Here is a 20,657-nt window from a genome sequence, read left to right on the forward strand (position 1 = left end):
TTTATAGTAGATAATTTTATTTTTTATTAATATAACATCATATTTAAATAATAAATATACTTATTTATTAAAATATAAAATAATAAAAAAATTTATATTTTTCAATTAAAATTTTTATAACTAAAATTTGCTCACTTCTCTTAAAAAAATAAAAATTAGACTAATCTTAAAATATTAAGTTTAAAGAACATTGTTATTAATTAAAAAAAGTTAAATAATTTTTTATGGTTGATTCTAACAACAAACTAACAAAAAAAAAATAATAAATTATCAAAAACCAATTTACTGAATAGTCTAATGACATAATAAATAAAAGAATTAGTTATTAACAATAAATTATAACAATTATTTAATGTCATTAAAATGAGACAAAATTATGCTATTTTTTGGTAACAACATGGGTTGTGTTAGGCTTGCCAAGACTTATATAAAAATTGGACGCATCTCAAAACATAGACGCAGTATAAATTATATAATGACGTCTTTGCATCGGTGTAGCGAACTTTGAAAAAAAAAAAGCTTTGTTGAAAGAGTGAATCTTTAATAGCTGGTGGTATCTTACATGTCACGAATGGTCGCAAATATACCTTAAATAAGTTGGGAGTTAAGGGAATGCTAACTATGCAAGCTCTTTAAGTAATAAATTTAAATTCTGTTTTATTTGCCCCAACATTTTTGGAGAGTGAGGATGAAAAGATTACAAGCAATAAAATATGTATAATATTGAATATGTATGTCCACAGAGAAACTCATTAATCTCCGATGAATTGGCTTCATTGCTTAGGTATGAGAATGTTAAAGTCGCTCACAGTCCATTCAGCAATCTGTTGAGGATCTTTGAAAATTTCTGTTCCTAAATCAACAGATGTCCATTGCCTTCTAGCTGGTGAAGTTCCAGGATCCTGCTAGAAATGGTATTCAATAAAAATTGGGTTGACATGATGATACAATATAGATGTAGAATATAGATCCACAGAAGGTGATAACCTGATAAAAGTAAAGTGATTGTGACAATCTTCCAACATCAAGGTCCCATGTCTTTGGACTTCCAATCCAACCTTGTCCTTTGATGGTAGGATAACCATATTCACCCCACACTGGATGTGGCAGAATCTGCAATATCTCCTGAGGCTGAGGATTGCTGTATGGATCACACAACATGTATGGAGCCTCAAGATGCTCTCCATTCCCTGGAGAGCAGTATAAGTGGTACGCCGCGTAAGGGAAGCGAGCAGTGTCATTGCGAAGCACTCGCGTGCCGTTGGGGAATGTATGATAAGGTGGACATAGGCTGAGGCTGTTTGCATTGCACCATGGAGTTGTGCTTGGGTTAATAATCATCTCATTGTATCTGGTCACATCTGACTTCACATCACCATCACATGGCTTGCCATTGTTCTTCCAACAGCTTCCAATGTCAATCAGGTAGAACTGGCTGCTATTTCCACCGCCTTGAACCACATTCAGAGTGAATCTCACTTTGAAGTTAGGTGATTCTGGAATCTGACCAATACACATACTTGTAAGTTAATCTGAAATCAGTCACTTTATTTTGGATAACTTGAAAGACAAGTTTTGAGTAAGAGTACAGAAAGACAATGTGACTCACAATTTTGAACATTCCCCTAGAAGGGTAATGGTATCCTCCAGAAAAACCAGTTGTAGCATCTGATCTTAGGTAAAGCATTAACCATGGATACTTTATTGAGGTCCTCAAAGTGTGATGGAAAATCCAGCTTCCCTTGCTAATTTCCTTCTCCCATGTCACAGAGTAGTAAGATCTGTTATGCTCTAATCCTGAACTCAAGTCAGCATCCAAGTCCCATGATCCAAAAAATCTTCCCTTGAGCATTGTCCTATTGGGCCCTTGCAGTGTGGTATAATCATGATAAATCAATGGTTGATTCATGCAGCCTATGCCGAAGCAAGGGAAGCTACCATCCGGTAAAAATGGTGCGGCTCTCTGGCCGTTCCGTGGACACTTGGCTGCCAATGTATCCATATTTCCATTCTTAAGCATGATCATCCAGAATTGCCATGGATTAGGGATGTCTTCAACCTCACATTTAGATCCCAAATAAAGTTCTTTCTCTGCAGCATAAAGATCTGCATTGTAAAGGGCTTGGACTTGCATTCCATGAAAGGTATCACCAATGCCAAGCTTGTTGTCATCTTCTGTGACTTTATGGACCACAGTGTAGGGAGAAAAGTTGCACATAGAGCAGTTCTTCTCTTAAGGGAAACAAACAATGACAATCAAGGTTCATGATTAGAGTACAGTTTATGACTATTATGAAGCAACAAGTGTTAATGTTTACAAGTATAAAACAGTATCTTAAGAATTTTAAGCTTACCTTTGGTCTCTGGTTCTTCTGCCTTAAAAATATCAAAACAATCAGCAGCTCTTGGGCTACCCATTTGTGGAACTTCTTCTCCAACTTCATTGCACTGATTCCATGACTCTATTGCCAATCTCAGGCCATCCCTTCTCATTCCTGGATCGCCTAAGGCCGATACATACTCAACACCACTCGCAAAACGAGCTGTTGAAAGGACTAGCAAACCAAAAAGAGCAAAGAGAAAACAGGTACTCCTATTTTTGTCCATTAGTTAAAAGACCAATAACGAATGAAAGAAAACTCAGTCATGCACTGTCTCTGTCTCTTGTATAATTTTCCAAACACAAGGAGGTAAGGGAATCATAGAAAAACTGTTTACTGTTATTAGTCTTCTTCTTTTTTTATTATTATGTGCTTGGTTTATAGTATTTTGGTCCTTGTTGCTCAGAAAGTGGAGGAGATCCAATCTGAATTTGTTTGCAAAAATTCCACAAGTTGTAGAGTTACACTTGCAGCAAAACCATTGCCATTTACCAACAAGATATGAGAATGACAGTCCCACACTTTTCTTGCAAACTTGGTAGTTTCGAAATTTTTAACTTGGCACATAATTGTCTAGTGGCTAAGCAATACATGACTCAAAAATAAACATTTCCTATATATGATAGCTCAAAAGCATATGGAAAGTAAATTACATGCAAAACCACACGTTTGTAGATAGATACTAACTCATATCATAAATAATACTGATGAAAAGGAATATCAGGTGATTATCATAATAAGGCCCCAGTTGTTGGGTGTTAATTCAGTAATGAAGAGGATAATTAGAATGAGGGGAGGTTTTAAACCAAATAATCAAACCTCTTAAGAGTAGGTACTGCTCTTCCTCTTCCCCCACTTCAGTAGCATATATACATTAATTAAAAAATTTGGTACTTGGGTTTTGAAGTGCTAAAAGCACTTCTTAGAGCATGGAACTAAAATTTAAAATAGGGAAGCTCGTATGAGCAGCAGCCAAAGATGAATTTTAGCTATATTAGATGGAGCTCTGCCATTACTGCTGATTATTCTTTTGTTAGAAGATCAAGGGAAGAGAAAAGATTCAAAAGTAACCATAATTCCCAAAAAGGAATAATGATTCATATATTTCCAATATTAATTTATTGACTTTTGGCAATTCCAACCAAACCCCAATGTCTGTTAACACAACAGTTACTGTGATATTAAGTAACTTGATGAAAAAGGATCATACCACCCCAAATTATCTATGTCATACAAAAGCCATAGAAAGATTAGCATATTACAAACCTAACTATTTATTTTAATAGATTGAATTAAACAAGAAAAAGGGCATGGAAGTTTCTTCCTTTATATATTGAATTGAATTACCACTTTTTCTCTACCAGCTTCAAATTCATACATACATGCAATCTTATACAATAATAGAGTACAAAGAAAAAGATTCTCTTTCAATCCAAGTTAATAATATCAAAGCCTTGATCATGTCAGAGTGAAAAAGAAGCATATGATATGATTCTTGTGAGTCAATAGAATTGATTTCTTGTAGTGAGTGCAAAGGAAATAGCTTCCATAAAGATTATGAGCCAAAAGCCTATTCCTTACTTTGCTGATGTTTTGGGTCAACCCCTAAATTAAGAATCAAGTAGATTAGGCTTATTTGTTGACAAATTTAATAGGAATATCATTAACTAACAGAATATTTATGACTTACCTACCATATTTTATTTTTGGTATTAAACCTGTTCCTTGGGACTATTGGACCTCGAGCCCATCCATACATATTAATTTAGAGGAGATAAAGCAGAATCTGAAGATATAATAATAACTGTATGATATAGACATGAAATTGTGTTTAGCTTCTTTTTCATAATAATGACATGAAAATTAATCAAGTATTATATTCTATAATTGTAAGTGTTTGTAAGTAATGCAGTTGGCACAAAATCCTGCAAAGGACCCAAATCTATGATAGATAGAGTATTCAGAATTATTGAAGAGCCCCGAGATATGAGGCATATCTTTCCACTTTTGAATTTTGAGGTGTGTTGAAAATTAGTACAAATACAAACTAAATGTTATTTTAGCACATATTTCTGTTCAGGTCCATGAAGATCTCTTAATATGAGACCTCTAAATCACCATTTGGTTATTTTGATCAAATGAATGAATACTACTAGAAACCAGATAACGATTTAATAACATAAAAGAGAGTTGTAAATTTCTACTATTTACACAATGGAAACAACATAAGGTCCAATCTTGATAGATTCTATACTAGTGTTGGGTCTGAGAGGGTCAAATTCAGTCAATTTTTGAGGTAGACATTATTATTAAGACTTTGAATTCATTTCACACAGACTGACAAATTCATTCCAGTAGTTTTGCATGCTTAAAGATTGATATTTTTTCTAGGGATCATGCTGCATGTTTAAAGTTTTTAAAAAAGTGGTGCAAGTCAAACCCTTTTTTAGTTTGAAATTAATTTAATGCACCAACACTCAGCCAAAAGAATTTATAGGAATTGCCAAATCATACATAGTAGATCTGCCATAATGATAAAAACTTCAAAATGTTTAGTCACTAAACTACCATTTCTATCCATGAATAATCGAAACTAACTTTGTACCTATAAAAGATGAAAAATTAGTATTTTTACTCATGAAAGGTCGTAATATTGACAAATCTACACATGAATAAATTAGCGGTTAAAATTGTCGGCGTGTTAAAGTTTCATCATTAAAAATGACAATTTTTACCAAATTTAGAGCAGCTCAAAAGCCAAACCCACAACCACAACTTTAATCCTAAAAATAACAAACATGTTTCGCTGTAAAATAAGTTGGTAAAATTGCAAAGAAATCAATTAACATAAAGGCAGAAAAAAAAAAAAGCAAAAGACGAACGAAACAAGGATTTAGCTGTCCAATATGACAAATCGGGAAAGGCACTCCAAGTCCATCACAAAATCCAAAAAGGAACTATTGAGTTATTTAACTATTTCCTCTTTTACAAAACTCTGCATGGATTGTTGTGAAAAATTCAAAAATGGAAGTAGGGACTATTCAACATTAGCCTCCCTAATGTTCCAAGCATGGCTTAGCTAGCCACCATTAACAAACAATGCCATTGCCAACTGCCAATTCTGAAGTAGCTGTTTGGGAAAAAGACCACTCCTGTTGATGCAGTTCAAGTTTTCATTGTTACATTTAAGTTCCACACAACCAATTCCAACGTAGTCCCCTTCAAATTAATCATGTCATGGTCCTCACGTATGGTACTAACGCATTATTATCTTGATCTTCTCTTCTTGTATTAATATGCCAATTAGTGTAACTGCTTGAATTTATTCTTTGAGGCTAACACAAAGTGGTCCCCTTGAGTGGCAAAAATCAATTTTCAAGTAAGAAAACTAAAAAGCAGGAAAAGTGGCTAAAGTGATCACAGGAATTGTGGGGCGGGTTTCTCTTTTGAAAAACATATTAAAACAAAAAAGAAAATGAAAGAAAAGAAAACCATAGCAGTATGAAACCCACGTTCCTATTTAACAGCTTAACCGTCCCACTAACTGCTAGAAGAATCTAACCCCACAACCTTGCACTTTACTTCAGTTTTGGTTCTCTTTTTTGTTCCTTCTCTTCAGTACTACAAACTGATAAACCTTAACCCAAAGAACTGAAGAAGAACCAAGAGAACCATCTTGACAACAAAGGATGAAGTGGGGTGGAAGAAAATCATCACCAGCTTCTTCTTCTAATAGTATTAATAATAATACTAAGCATTCTTTCATCTCTCAAGTGTCTCCTTTTTCATGGCTGTCCAAGTTCAAGCAGATGAGGATTAACTCGGAGCGAAAGCCGGGGCAGAATGCAAAGCAGAATTCTGTTCCATCTTATGGTTCAGCACCAAAGGATGCATGTGGGAATAGAGGTAGGTTTTATGGAGGGGAAGATGATGCCTTCTGGAGACTCTCATTTGGTGAAGAGAGTCATGAGCATAACAAGAGTAGTGAAGATATCTTGAAATCAACACTGCACAATTTGGATGGTGATCATGCCAATGATGTCATTCAGTCCTCAGCACAATTTGGACTGAGTGATAAAAGACATGGAAGAAGAGAAGCTAGTCTGAGGTTGAAGCAGAAGGATATTGGAATGGGAGAGGAAAGAAAGTTGCCATGTGAGAATGAGTGTGATCATGGAGGAAAGGAATTTGAATTCTTAAGGAGGAGATATGAAAGGAAAGCACAAAAGGTTTTTCAAGATCAACTCTTGAAACTAGAAAAAGCTGCAGATAATCTAGAATCTGAATTTGCATCTAGCAACTCTAAGTCCTTGGAAAATGATGTGCTGAAATCCGAATCGCCTAGAACGATTCGAACACCAAGAACAAATTCGTACATCTCTGTAAATTCAAAGAATTCTGGCGATGGAAATATTAAAGAAGGTGGTGTTAACTCTGGGAAGAATACTGAAGAGTTGAGAGTGAAGGTTAACAAGAAAAGGCAATCACTTCATGTAGGCAAAGAACTTCAGAGGAGGAAGCCAAGGAATAGTCCAAGGGTAAGAGTGCATTCTCCGAGGATGGCTTCCAAGGTCGAAATCTGCAAAATAAAGGCCATAGAAGACATGAAGAAAGCAAAACTAAAGATGAAGAAAGAGGAGGAAATTTCAGAGGAAACGGCAGGTGTAGACAGCTTTGCTGTGGTGAAATGCTCAATGGATCCGCAACAAGACTTCAGAGATTCGATGATGGAGATGATCGTGCAGAGGAAGATCAGCAGGCCAGAAGAAATGGAGGAGCTGTTGGCATGTTATCTCACACTGAATTCTAGTGAGTATCATGATATCATCATCAAGGTTTTCAGGGAGGTGTGGTTATATGTGAACAAGGTTTGTTGTCTTAAATCAGAAGCAATGCAGTTGCAATGATCAACAATTGCTGCTTTATTTATAGGGGAACTTAGAAGAAATGTGTATAGTTATTCTAACTCTACAAACATTTCTTTTTCTAGTTATGCTTTTTAATTTTTTCTTCTTGGATTTCACCATTCTCTTCATTTCTTGTGTGTAAAATTCAAAACAAGTTGCAACAAGATCTCAACTAAACTACTGTTTTCAGATTTGATAAAGTTCAACTTCTATGTATTGTGCATGCAAAGTGCATACTGCAAGTTGTTACAGTCAAAACATAGGATACCGGGGAAAAAAGCCAGAACAACAGTGGAGACAAATGAAACTTCTGAAGAAATGAGGCATATTCTAAAAGAGGGATAATGATTAATGAACATATAATACGTGCATAATTGAATACTTTTCTTCTAAGCACATGGGTACGGTCCTAGAAACTATATTTGGTTAGTTTAGAAAAGGCAGAATGGAAGGGAGTGATGAGATTATGAGCCCTTTCTTTCTTTGTTAGTACAGACCATGGATTGTAAAAGTAGTTTTCAATATACACTTTCTAAATTATAGAAGAGTATATTCTTAATGCAAGGATTAAAAAAGAAAATAAAGAAGCTTCCAAATAAGTTTTTTTATTAATTTTCTCCAAAACGTATAGGTTCATAAAATAGAATTAGTCACTCGTACAATTATCAGGTTAGACTGGCTATATTGCACTTTTTGAGTGCGGTCCTTCCTCGGTGTTTTCTGCCCTACAGAATGTACCGCTACATATTTGAGCAAGAATTTGAGAATCTTGAGTAAGAATGCATTATATGGATAATTATGAGTGTAATTGCATCTTATTTTCTCTTGCATCAACAAATGAGATGGTACACTTTGTTCTCGAGTTTTCAAAGAACCAAATCAAGTTATAAACAAGTGTATAAACACTATTCTCAAGCTTGTTGAAGAAACGGTGGAAAGAGGTAAGGACTAAGGTGAGGACCATGAAAGAATCCCTTCTCCCTTATGTTTGGTCCATCTTCACATGGTTGACCAGGACCATATAAGAATCCCTTTTCTGTTCCCATCCTCTAAACTTAACATGAATTTCCATCTAGGCCCTCTGCACAATTTTAATTATTACCATTTCTGTGCCAACTATGCCCATTGTTCATCAAGTTAGAGCTCTTGTGTGGTTCTATCTGCCACCTGCCATCTAAATATTCAGGGGATAAATAAAGTATGTAACCTAACATAGCTTACTAACACTGTATACTGATACAGTGACAACATTACAATCAGGAAACTGATGGGTACAACAATGCTAAATTTGATAACTATACCTAGAGCCTGTATCATCCTCTTCTTTCGTGAAGCATTTATACCACATCTACACAATGCCAAATTAGTTAATTGGTCCCAAGTAACACCTAAAGATCAAAACAATTCTAAATAAAAGTCAACTTGGTGGTTATTGGGATAACTATCTAACAAAGCAAAAAGCAATGAAGTTTACCTAACATGCTAGGGGGCTCATAAATAGGTCCATCGACTTTAATCTTGTAGCAAGTGGTCTTTACTAAGAAAAACTAATATATACTCCCATTTACATCTTTGGCATTCAATAATTCTATAGATACTCGTAAATGTTGATAACAGAACTAGCCACATACACATTGATACAACCATAAACACATCCTGAATTTCTTTCATAAGAACTACCACAGTAAGTACAAGGCATGCAAACCAATAACTAGCATTTAAAACAAACAACAAATATTATGCCAAAAAAGAGGTCATCAAATATGTTCCTACTGGCTATACTCACCCTTATATCGTGCAACTTAAAACTTAGTCCTGACATCCAGTTTCGTTATGGCTGAGCAAACTGGTTTTTCCCATTTCACCCCTCTCGCGCACAAGATACAAAACTAAGCCATTGCTCTTTGCTAATGCCTCGCTAAGAGGTAGTAGGAGTGATTCACTTTCCTGACAGAGGCAATTAGGCATGGCACGTTAAGGCCATTTTCTTTCATTCATTATTTTGTTAAGGCCATTTTCTTTTGGTCAACTACTCTATGCTACTTAAAATAGAGCAAATAAGTTTGATAATATCCATGATGTAGTCTAGCTCCATTACCTCCTCGATACTCCAAATAAGCTTCAATAACAAGGTTGACATACATAATGTGCTAAGCAGCACACAAAGAAGTTAAATAAACCAAAAACTCATTCATCCACCCCATTGAGGGACGATCGGCATATGGTTGATTTTCACTTCATCAATTGAATGATTTGGATGCTATTCTATCTTGAATTCATACATTTCACCTCGAGATTATTGGATGAAGAAAATCAAGGAACAAGTATCCAAACTATACTATGCAAGTTTCAAGCACTCTCTTATATATAGAAAAACAACATCCTCTTTCAACTCTAGTTTCTAAACCAGTGTAGCCATGCACTACTGGTGTTTTGCGATTTCGAATTGATCGCTAAACTTCAGTGGCAAGGTGATTTCCATCAATATAAGAGACATTAGTGGAAGAATGGTAACAGAGGTATCTGCAGGTGGCTTCTGTTAATACAGCATAGTAACATCAGCAAGGATCAAAGCAGACAAAGGAACAAGCTGAAACTGACCACACCAATGCTTCAAATTGCAGTTGTGGTTATTGTGCAATGTGGCACCTGCATGATGCAGTCCACAATTTAAAACCTTGAATCAAATCACAATCCAGTAAATGCAAGTTTTGGCATAGAAGAGCTAAAAGATAATAGAGAGCAGTATAATTAACTAACAACAATGGAGGATACAAACATTTATTCCACCCGAAGCATGGAATATGTAACAACTGCACAGAAAACCACGCATACCTAGTTTTATTACATCTGATTCCGAGGCATCACAATCTAGAAGAAATAATCAATTTCAATTGTCACTATGTTTTTTCTGCTTGACTAACATGACCTATTTGTTCTGGAAGATTACTTGTATTTCGCATGTTCCACCAAAACTTTCCTGGGTCACTAGGTTTTCCTTCACCCTTGCTAGTATCATGATACTTTCTTTCTGATTGTACTTCCTGTGCTTCTGATGAACCAGGATTCTCTGTCAAGAATTGTTCCCAAAATACATCATTAACACCAACCACCACAGGGGTTGTGCCGGCAGCTTGTTCTTTTGATGCGGAAGCAGGCTCGGAAACAGGAGCAGAAGCAGGCTCAGAGTTCATGTCAATTCCAGATGACTTAGGCAGAACTTCAATATCTAGTAGGGGGCAAGATATAGACAGACTATCAGCACAACTTGTAGATTCATCAAAATCCAAGCTTGAATGAATGTGAATGGTCGTGTCAGAAATATCATTTGAAATGGTTTCCCAAAATACCATGGATGACTCGAGCTGATCCAACTGCTCTGTGATTATTGTCAAAACGGAGGTGTCCTGTGAATTTTCTGTGGGTAACATTTGTTCGGTCTCAGTTGTATCTTCAATGTTAGTTTCATCACTAAGATAGCCACTTCTTGGTAACCTTCGTTTTCTATCTGTGGTTTCTAGCAATGCCAATTGATTCAAGTCAATTCCAGGTTTCTGCAGTACACTGGAAACAGAAGAGATCATCTTTTGATGCTTCTGCTCCATCTTCTCCACACGGTCTTTCGAGCAGTGTATTCGAATCTCATATTCTTGCCACTCCTGTTCATGTCTCTGTAGCTCCATAAGAAGCTGTTCTTTTTCACGGTTAAGCCTCTCTATTTCATCTTGTAAACTCATCCTTTCTGATTCTGTCAGTGGAGCTTGCGCCTGAAGATTCTGTAAAGAATGACTATGAACTGGTTTTCGTCTGTGGATATTCTTCATGCGATGTGGTTGACCTCTTACAAAATCATCATTTGCAAATTCCCATTGTTCAGGATCAACCTTCTTAAAACCCTGTCCAAATAAATAGTAGTGACTAGAGAATCAATTTTAGCAATCAAAATTCAAAAAAAGCAGAATGTGGAAATAAATGCAACCAGAGATTATCATAAACAACATCACTCAGATTCAAATTAACTTACATAAGTGTTCAGCTGCCTGATAAAGCTTGAGAAGTTATTGTGCTTGAAGAATCTAGGCAGCAAATCCCTAGCAAAATCCGGAGGATTCCACACAACGAAACTTCTATTAGAGGCACTCCAAGAAACAATGGGATCAGTGGAAGGATCATCCACCATCTCATAAGTCTTTGCCAGAAAAGGTGGTAGGGAATTGGAACTGCTCTGAGCTTCATCCATCACTCAAATCCCAATCTCCTCAGTCACAAATCTCACCCTCTACCGAATTCAAAACCCCAAAACGAATTAACTCCTTCCAAAAGCTTCAAACCAAGCCAATGATCAATCCGCTCGTGAATTACAAGGCCATGACAGAATATAAAAGGTATAACAAAATTTCCTTCTAAAAACCTGCAGAAGACAAAACCCAATAAAACCAAACTAGAGCCTAATTAATAACAACCAACAACTTCTAAGAATCCCCATTAATCTATTTACAGATAAGAACCATGCTCAAAACTTTAAATTTCAGCAACAGCGCCATGATCCACTATGTCATGAAAATCACAAAGCAAAACAAGCTTTCAGCTTTTTCCTTTGTAAACTTCAAAATACCCAAAAAGAGTCAAGTGTTTTCTTTTTTACCACAAAAAGATCAAACAAATCTTACACCATCATACAACGTTGAATTCCCCCAAAAGAGTGAGAAAAAAGAAAAAAAAATCTTTTCTTTTTTACTCGAACGTGCAAATCAGGGGAAGCTTGCAGGGAAAGTAACAATAATTCACAAATCAAATCCAAATGAAAATTAAAAAAGCGAAAATGAAATAAAATAAAGAAAAGATCGAGGTTTTATGGGTCCGAAGCTTTGCTAAGAGAGAAGAAAAAAACAAGAAAGAAAGAAGGTGATAAGATGCAGAAAGAATGAAAGAAGGTCCTTCACGCTTCGCAGAGGCTTCCAATTTCTTCTTCTCTGTTGAACCGCGTTAGTTCAGAGTATTTTCTCAATAACCCTTTTCTTTTTCTTTTTCTTTTTCTTTTTCTTTTTCTTTCCGGTGAATGGACGGTCAACGAATGCAAATTACGTGTTCTAGAATTGTTTGACTTTTGAGCACACCTCAAATTCTTAGGGCCAGTTTCGCATCTTCATCAAATCAATGTGATATCAATATGATATGATATCATATCATTAATAACTAAATAAATAAATAGTAAAAGGTTAAATTAGTCTTAAAAGATTATTTGTTTTAAATTAGTTTTTAATAATTTTTTTAATTAAATTTGTTTTTTTAAAATTTTTAATTAGTTATGTTAGTTATTTCATTATTTTTATTATTAAAGACGTTAGAGTTTATTGATATAACACATTAAGTAATATTATAATACACATCTAATAGTTACCAAAACAATACACATCTAATAGTTCTAATTGACTATGAATATGATTAGTTTATAAAATTAGATCACATCAATTCTAAATTGAGAGATTCTAATGTCTCAAATTCTCCTTTCAATTAGATTTTGATTTGATTTAATTTTATAAATTTATTATGTTAATAGTCAATTAAGACTTCTATGTAAGTGTTGTGGTATCACTTAATGTGTTACATTAGCAAATTTTGCCACCCTCAATAAAGAAAGTGATATAAGGACTAATATTACTAATTTAAAATTTTTAAAAGATGAATTTGATTAAAAAAATATTTCGAAAACCAATTTGAAGAACATGTGATTTTTCAATGACTAATTTGACCATTTACTTAATAAATAAATTATCGGTTCCGCTACGTTACCAACAGCATATCTGCCAACTTCTGCCAACTCTTATTTATAATTGTGTTTCATGGGAGTGTGTTTGTGGATGTGTCTAATAAAAATGTCTTTTTTGTAACTGTGTTTAATAAAAGTGTCTTTATATATATATTTTATGGATGTGTCTCTTTATATATGTATTTAAAATATATTAATTATTAGACACATCTACGAACACACTTCCATGAAACACAAATATAAATAAGAGTTGGCAGAAGTTGGCGGATAATATGTTGGTACCCTATACTTTTCCATAAATTATATACTTTATATGTCCAGAAATTATTTTTAATATGGAGATGAAGTTGGTGTTTTGGTTAAATATTAATATTTAAAGTATTCTACAATGTTATGAATGTATAAAAGATATGTTCAAATAATAACACCCAACACACATTCTACATATGAACTCTTTATCTACAAAATTTATCCATTTATAATTATACCAAATAATTTTATTTTTAACAAAAATATTAATATTTTTTTATATAAAAAATTAGCCCTATATGTCACACAAAAGGTTTTTAAAAAATTAATAAAAGATTAATTCTATATAGGTTTATATTCTTTTGAATTTTTTTCTGCACAAATTAATTTGGTTTATAATTAAAAAAGTAGTACATTCTAATTCTACCAAAAAATGTTGTTATTGTTCTTTTTTAATATCACATCTTATTATAGAAAAAGTGATATCATATGTACAAATTTTTTTAATGATTAAGTTAACTTATTAACAATAAAAGATATTATTCTTAAAATAACACGCGTATATACGTGCTGCACTAGCATCCAATTAAAGTGTGTATTTTATTTGTTGCACTTTTTTGCAGCACACAAATTTTATTGAAAAGCATACAAATTTTAAAGTATAACACATAATTTTTCGAAATATAACACTAAATTTTATATATAACACAAATTTATCGACAGTCTACAAATTTTTACATATAGTAAACAAGTTTTCGAAACATAGCACACAAATTTTCAAAATATAGTATACAAAATTTTGCACAAACTTATCAATATAATTAGGGATGTTTATGTTTCAATTTTTCACAAAGAAACTTATTTTAAATCAATTTAAAATATAGTACACCAATTTAAACCAATTCATACAAATAAAACTAATTTAAACTAGTTTATATACTAAAACTAGTTTTTAACATAAAAAATTAAATTTAACCTTTCTCCCCTTTCTCTACCTCTCTCCTTCCTCTTTTCCTCTCTCTCAACCTCCTTTTTTTTTTCTATCATCATTTAACTTTTTTTATCTTTAATTTTTATTCTTTGATCCAAAGATTCTTATTTATTATCCTCTTATAAAATCTTTCATTCTAATATGGTCATAAATTGATCAAATTAAAATTATACATTTATAAGTACACTGTGACACAAGACTTTTAATCATTTATATTAAAGAAATTAATTTTTTTTTTTGAACACCTCTAGATATAGTGCATAAATTTTTATATATAGCACACAAATTTTTACTGTGAATATATTTTAGTAGTTGGGTAAGTCAATATTTTATATATATAGTTTTCCAAAAATTTGATCAAAATTTATGTACTATGCGTATTTCATTGTTTATGCTTCTTCCAAAATTTTTGTGTTATATACTAAAATTTGTGTGTTATATCCAAAATTTATTTATTGTACATCAAAATTTCTGTTCACTAATCTTCTAAATATTTATAGACAAAAAAAAGATAAAGATGATGAGTATCATGATAAGGCTAATAAAAGAGGATAATAAGAAAAAAATTAAATAACAATAACACTATTATCAAGAAGACGACGATGGTTGTAGCTACCACGATAACGACAGTGGTAATAGTAACGATGATGTTGAAAAAGAAAGAACGAAAAAGAAATATAAAAGAAAGAGGAGGAGAAGAGAGTGCGTGACGCGTTATTTGAAATTTTACAATAAATAACATTTAGAAGTCATTTTGTACTTTTTTTTCTCTTATTACCTCAAATGCAATATTTTAAATATGAAAAAGTTTAATTAAAATTTTAAATTTATTCTCAATTTCTCATACATTATAGTATTATACATTATGAGTTTCTTCCCTTAATGAAATCTAAACTCTTCATCAAAATAAGTGAAATAAAATAAAGTGTGTATTTGTTAAGAAAAATAATTTTCACTTCTTAGCATAAAATGTAGTTATTGCTCTCTGTTTCTTTTTCGTCTTTAATTAGCTGCGCTTTACAATTAGTTCATCAGTTATTATTTGATTTACGTGGTTATCATTCTCTGCGATGGCACCATCAATTTTTGGATTAGATATGACGAAGACTTTTCTCTATTTCGTGGCTTGAGTTGATCTGATCCTATCAAGTTTGGTGTTCGAAATGACGTGAAGAACAAGTAAGCATCGTATTTTATTTATTTTTATTATTTCTTTGAATTGATTTAATCTTAAGGCTGATGAATTATTTGTTTAAATAATTTTTTGTGCATGTAATGTAATTAAAGTAAACTAGAAGCAACTGTGGATTTGCTTAACCTTGAACAGAAAGCAAGACATGAAAATATTGTGAAATGAGTTAGTGGTTAGAGCACAAGATCAGATAATAAAAGAATTCCTTGAGCATTAATGCAACCCATTACTGTAGTGAGTTTTTAATAAGTGTAGATTTAATAAGTGTTTTAATTAGATTAGATTATATACATACACTTGATTATTGTGGACTTACCTGATTTACTCTGAACATAATTAATAATTCAGTTATTAGTGTCTCAGACCTCAGTCATTAATACCTGATCTTTATGGTAGTAATAATAGTTAGATGAGTCAATAATATGATGCCCAGTCCCAACTCAATCTTATGACATGGGCGACATGCTGTTTCGAAGTTGACATTATTAAAAGGTGAGTTATACGGTATTTTTGTTATGGTACTTAAATTGTCTAATTTTATCTTTTAAAATAAAAAATAAATTATATAAAATTTATTAAATATTATTTATTTATCTTTTTTAACAACTTAAGTAGAAAGTGATAAATACCATAGCATTCACCTTATTAAACATGCAACATTATGTTATATTCCAGCTAGCTCATCACTCTAATGTTGGGCTTGAAATTACTATTTTGTAGATCTGATTTCGTGGTCCTACAACATCTTCTTGTCTGTTGTCTTGTACCATTACTCAGACATAGTGCATGCATAATTGGCACTGTAATGGACTCTTATTTTTATCTATAAATTTACTCATAGATAAATAAAATTTATTTTTTACCAATTAAAAATGATTAGACTATTATATTTATCTATACAAGTTTAAAATGTTAGAAAATTTATCTATGAATAAAATTAATGTCTAAATATTTTGGTGGGTGCAAAATTAATTTCGTTCATTTATAGATAAATTTGTCAACATTTTAAATTTTTATAATAAAAATAATAGTTTATTATATAACAAAATATTAGTTTCTTTGAGAATAAATTATCAAAATAGTATTCAAAAGTTTTTATTGCTAAAAGAAATAATCCAAAATGTGTTAACGAAGGATAAGCCCAAAAAAAATGTGACAATTTGGTCAAATGATTTTTCTTAAAATTTTTTATGACATACAAAACTATTTTTTCTAAATAACGAAAGATGTTTAAAATAAAGGTCGATTTCTGTTTCGAACTTTTATATATTCTTTTTAAATAGTAAATTAAATGCATAAGTCATTTTTTAAATGTAAAAATTATTTGCAATTTATATAAAATTTAATTACATCTTGATTTTTGAAAGCACAAAAGTTTTTCTTACACTAAAATATCCTCGTACTAAGATCCTTTGGAGTTTTTCTAAAAAAAAACGATTATTTTCTCCGTTCAGATTATTATTGATGCCATGAAGCCTTCTCAGAATTTTGTTTTCTTTTTTTTGAGCATTCCTGTAGACATTGGTGTTCCAATGTTTTAGAGATAGTTAAAACTCTTTTATACAATCATTCTAAGAGTTTCTAAAATTTCAGTTAGAAGAAATCAGTCTCTTAAAATCTGGATGCATGAGCCAAGAAGCCAAGAATCTAAAGAGTCTGCGTCTTCTATTAGGTACAACTGGAGTTGAAAACTGAAGGCACAAAGGATGGTCATACTTTAGGGGAAGTAAATGCTTGATACAAGCATTCAAAAAGGTCACATACCAGTCAATTTTGCAGAGATCTTTATCAAGTCTTTTCATTAACCTGCCTCTTTTCCACGTAAAAGGATAGCTTGAGTAACCTAAGTCAATAAGGTCATACTCTTGAATGCAAGATTTAAATTCCATATAGGCAAAATGTTGATTCCATCCCGCACCCCCTCTCCTTTTAAAATCATGGAGCAAGGCATTAAAATTCCCAATCGTACTCCAGGGTAAATTAATGGAGTTACTCAAGGTTTTCAGATTATTCCAAAGAGCTTTCCGAATCAAACGCTGGGGATTCCCATAAATAACAATAAGCAACCAAGGCATAGAGTGTTTATGTTCCACTTTTAAATGAATGAGCTGAGAATTCTGAAGAATGGCATCCACTTTTTGAAAATTCGAGTTCCAGAGGCACCAGATGCTACCAGAGTGGCCTCTAGCCTCTTCAATACAATACTTATAAAAGCTCATTCTATCTCTAACAAATTTTTCATGGTTTTCACTGATGTGGATTTCAAGTAAACGACGAAATGAGCCTCATAATCTCTCCTAATATCTCTGATAAGGGAAGCAAAGGCTTTACCCTCCACTCCACGGCAATTCCAAACAATGATATTCATGGTAAACATCACGAGAAGGGAGATCAAACAGACCCAACAACCTTATCCCAAGTTATGAGAATTAGGCTTACCTGTCAAAGGGATCCGAGCCGAAGGGATAACCTTCATTCCTCCTTTTCCTAAATTCGATTCCCCCATTGTGCTACTTGAAGTTGGATCAGGAGGGACCTTCTTAATTCCTTTGTCGATCGCCACCACTGCCACTTTACTGGGACAGGGGTTGCTAAGACATGAAGGCATTAACAACCACATGATTTTTGAGCACATTAGAAAGTTTTTTGGAGATTTCGTAAGCCTCAATTAGTTGGAGATTTATTTCTCTCATGCTCTCCAGCATCACCATCTCTATAGCTTGTGTATTAAGGTTCGTCGAGGCAGAAGTCTTGGCTTGGGAAGATTCAGCTGTGTTGCTTGCATTCACAAGAATCTTTTATTGATATTTTTGTTTGGTCTTGAATCCTTTTTTTGGGGAGGATGGGCCCAATACATATGCTCGAATTTTCTCTTGGCCCTTGTGGGTTTTTGCTTGCTTCTGACCTCAGCACCTTTTTTTGGACAATACTCCCCAGAAAAGGAAAGTTTTGGGCCTGCAAGGAGCCTGGCCCAGTTTGCATGGCTACTATAGTAACATTGTTTGTGTCATTTGGATGAACCTCCACAACATTGGCATGACTAAAATCAGATTGCGAAACTCCCGCCTCATTATCTACTCTTGTTTCATCATCTTTTGCTGTCAGGATATTAAATCTTGATCCACCTTCTATCGAAGATTTAGATCCATTTTTGGAAACATTTCTGTTATTGGAATTATCATTCATATTATTCACTCTTTTATTTCCCAGTGAGATTTTCTCTTGTTTTCTTCTAATTTGCTTTCTTACCATCATCCAAGGTCCGAAATTCGGAGGATCTTAATTAGCTCGCTGAATATGCTGATTTCCATTATTGCCTTAATTCTCGTGTTAACTCTAATTAATGTCCACATCCTGATTGACTGCCTTCTCTTTTGAATCGTTAAGATCTGCCACTCCCGGTTGGACATTCTCGCCGGCAACCACTTCATGGCATTGGTCTGATTTGTGTCCATATTTTTCCCACTCGAAACAAATAAGGTGAAGACATTCATATTCAATGTTAAAAGTATACCCCATGACCGAGATTCTAGGCACCAGCTTTTTAGATAGACCTATCTTAACACATATCCTCACAAACCTTCCTCTGGAATGAATAGAGGTTGCACGATCAACTTTTAGCATGCTTTCGATGGTTAATCCAACCCTCCACAGAAATTTATGATTGTATAGCTCAACAGAAAGATTAGGAATACAGATCCATGCTGCTATCTTCGTTACTGTGTTCTCATTTGATAAGAAAAAGGGTTTCCAATGTTGAACGATAAGATAATGTCTAGCTACCATCCAAGGACCTCCGAGAAGAGCATGATTATAATCTTCCTCTTCTGAAAAATGAACAAGAAAGTAATCACGATCTATATTAATAACATGAATCTTACCTTTTTTGATCCAATCTCTACTGAGTCGTTGTTCCATAAATCCAAGATGCACCCTTTTTCTAAGAACTTTGACAATAAGAGCCGCTTTCCATGGTTTGCACCATTCATCAAATTCATCCTTTGAAACCGCAATGATAGGGCAAGTATCAAAGGGTTTATCTTCTTTGGAGGACTCACCTTCCTCTGTATACCACCTATCTTCAGCATAAGGTTTTTCATCCTCAATATAGAACTTCTAGAGACATCAGCAGTGTATTCTTATAGGATACATTTGCCCTTGAGTCCGGATTATCGACCTCCAGCATACGTTCCTCGTTGATCTCATTTCTTTGGTTCAGATCGAGTTCCGTCCGATCTTTCACTTTCTTGATACTTCGCTGTACTGAGTCGTACTCTTGAGTCGAAATCCTAACCGAGCTTTCTAGAGACATTTTTTTCTTGGCTCTTGGATTGATCACTAATATTAATTTGGAGAATTTTTTAAAAGAAAAAAGTTAGGGAAATGATGAATGTGATAGGATTAACAGATACAGGTGGGAATTAATGGTGGCAAGACACAATGACGAGAGAACCCCAAGGAAGGAGTAGAGACAGTTTAGATTAAGATCGATAGATGGTCGTGGAGAAAGTGAAAGAGTTTTCTTCTTCTTTACCAGAGAAAAAAAAAACGAAAAAAAAACAGGAGATTAAGAACACTAGAATCTAAAAAAGATGAACAATTTTTTTATTAATTTTTTAAATATGTTTTATTTTATTTTCTAAATTATTTAAAATCTAAAACTATAAAATTAAAGTTAATTGAATTTTAAATTTTGACCCATTCAAAAGAGTAATTTTTGTCTAATATAAAAAAATATTTATTTTTTTGTAAAATTAAATAACAAAATATTTTTTATTTTTATTAAAATATAAGGATGTTTTAGTAAAAATAATAATATGAAATATATTTAAAAAAAGTAAATATTAACGTGAAAAATATAATTTATGTATTGTATTTTAATTTGTCCATATTTAAACTGTAGCAGAACGTATAAATTTATCATTATATCAAAATAAATACTTAAATAATATCTTAAATTAGTCCCTATAAAATATTTAGCCGATAATTTTATACTGAATAAATTTTAATTACTAAATTTAGTTTTTAATATTTTATTTTGTTGGACATATGAATTTTTAAAATTTTCATATTAGTCCTTTTATATAGACAAACAATCTAATATGAGATAGATTTGTCTAATAAAATAAAAGTTTGAGGTTTAATTTAGTGATTAAAATTGGTTGAG

At 32.9% G+C, this 20,657-nt stretch overlaps 4 protein-coding genes across 5 annotated transcripts; 1 reads left to right on the forward strand and 3 right to left on the reverse strand.

The window, feature by feature from the left end:
• Nucleotides 1–660: 660 nt before the first annotated feature.
• LOC107482145 (uncharacterized) lies at nucleotides 661–2,665 on the reverse strand. The gene is made up of 4 exons (XM_016102547.3): nucleotides 2,355–2,665; nucleotides 1,610–2,232; nucleotides 988–1,503; nucleotides 661–902 (listed from the first exon to the last, which is right to left on the reverse strand). The coding sequence occupies exons 1-4, from the start codon at nucleotides 2,605–2,607 to the stop codon at nucleotides 774–776; spliced, it is 1,521 nt and encodes a 506-aa protein (XP_015958033.1). The 5' UTR covers nucleotides 2,608–2,665; the 3' UTR covers nucleotides 661–773.
• Nucleotides 2,666–6,070: 3,405 nt separating this feature from the next.
• Nucleotides 6,071–7,288, forward strand: LOC107482144 (transcription repressor OFP5-like). Its single transcript, XM_052258572.1, has one exon. It carries the CDS (start codon nucleotides 6,071–6,073, stop codon nucleotides 7,286–7,288), a length of 1,218 nt encoding a protein of 405 aa, XP_052114532.1.
• A 2,170-nt stretch (nucleotides 7,289–9,458) lies between these two features.
• LOC107482209 (heat stress transcription factor A-4c) lies at nucleotides 9,459–12,304 on the reverse strand. 2 transcript variants are annotated; one of them, XR_001590694.3, is made up of 3 exons: nucleotides 11,313–12,304; nucleotides 10,124–11,184; nucleotides 9,459–9,937 (listed from the first exon to the last, which is right to left on the reverse strand). XR_001590694.3 is itself a non-coding variant. In XM_016102629.3 (2 exons), the coding sequence occupies exons 1-2, from the start codon at nucleotides 11,526–11,528 to the stop codon at nucleotides 10,189–10,191; spliced, it is 1,212 nt and encodes a 403-aa protein (XP_015958115.1). In that variant the 5' UTR covers nucleotides 11,529–12,304; the 3' UTR covers nucleotides 10,015–10,188. The 2 variants fall into 2 exon arrangements, 1 of the variants encoding a protein (XP_015958115.1); XM_016102629.3 differs by lacking the exon at nucleotides 9,459–9,937 and having other exon boundaries at nucleotides 10,015–11,184.
• Nucleotides 12,305–18,826: 6,522 nt separating this feature from the next.
• On the reverse strand, nucleotides 18,827–19,802 carry LOC107482143 (uncharacterized). Its single transcript, XM_016102545.1, has 3 exons — nucleotides 19,679–19,802; nucleotides 19,372–19,569; nucleotides 18,827–19,317 (listed from the first exon to the last, which is right to left on the reverse strand). The coding sequence occupies exons 1-3, from the start codon at nucleotides 19,800–19,802 to the stop codon at nucleotides 18,827–18,829; spliced, it is 813 nt and encodes a 270-aa protein (XP_015958031.1).
• Nucleotides 19,803–20,657: the final 855 nt, after the last annotated feature.

The sequence above is a fragment of the Arachis duranensis genome, chromosome 3, assembly GCF_000817695.3.
Source record: "Arachis duranensis cultivar V14167 chromosome 3, aradu.V14167.gnm2.J7QH, whole genome shotgun sequence".
In the NCBI taxonomy this organism is placed as follows: domain Eukaryota; kingdom Viridiplantae; phylum Streptophyta; class Magnoliopsida; order Fabales; family Fabaceae; genus Arachis; species Arachis duranensis.

What these genes read in the sequence shown, in the direction of transcription:
- LOC107482145 (XM_016102547.3), bottom strand. Translation starts at nt 2,607, where the DNA reads ATGGACAAAAATAGGAGTACCTGTTTTCTCTTTGCTCTTTTTGGTTTG. An exon ending in AGAAGAACCAGAGACCAAAG is followed by an intron (nt 2,233 to 2,354) that starts GTAAGCTTAAAA and finishes GTTTCCCTTAAG; the next exon opens with AGAAGAACTGCTCTATGTGC. An exon ending in AATCACTTTACTTTTATCAG is followed by an intron (nt 903 to 987) that starts GTTATCACCTTC and finishes CATTTCTAGCAG; the next exon opens with GATCCTGGAACTTCACCAGC.
- LOC107482144 (XM_052258572.1), top strand. Translation starts at nt 6,071, where the DNA reads ATGAAGTGGGGTGGAAGAAAATCATCACCAGCTTCTTCTTCTAATAGT.
- LOC107482209 (XM_016102629.3), bottom strand. Translation starts at nt 11,528, where the DNA reads ATGGATGAAGCTCAGAGCAGTTCCAATTCCCTACCACCTTTTCTGGCA. An exon ending in TCAGGCAGCTGAACACTTAT is followed by an intron (nt 11,185 to 11,312) that starts GTAAGTTAATTT and finishes TTATTTGGACAG; the next exon opens with GGTTTTAAGAAGGTTGATCC.
- LOC107482143 (XM_016102545.1), bottom strand. Translation starts at nt 19,802, where the DNA reads ATGTCTCTAGAAAGCTCGGTTAGGATTTCGACTCAAGAGTACGACTCA. An exon ending in AAATGAGATCAACGAGGAAC is followed by an intron (nt 19,570 to 19,678) that starts GTATGCTGGAGG and finishes CTTATGCTGAAG; the next exon opens with ATAGGTGGTATACAGAGGAA. An exon ending in TAGAGATTGGATCAAAAAAG is followed by an intron (nt 19,318 to 19,371) that starts GTAAGATTCATG and finishes TTCATTTTTCAG; the next exon opens with AAGAGGAAGATTATAATCAT.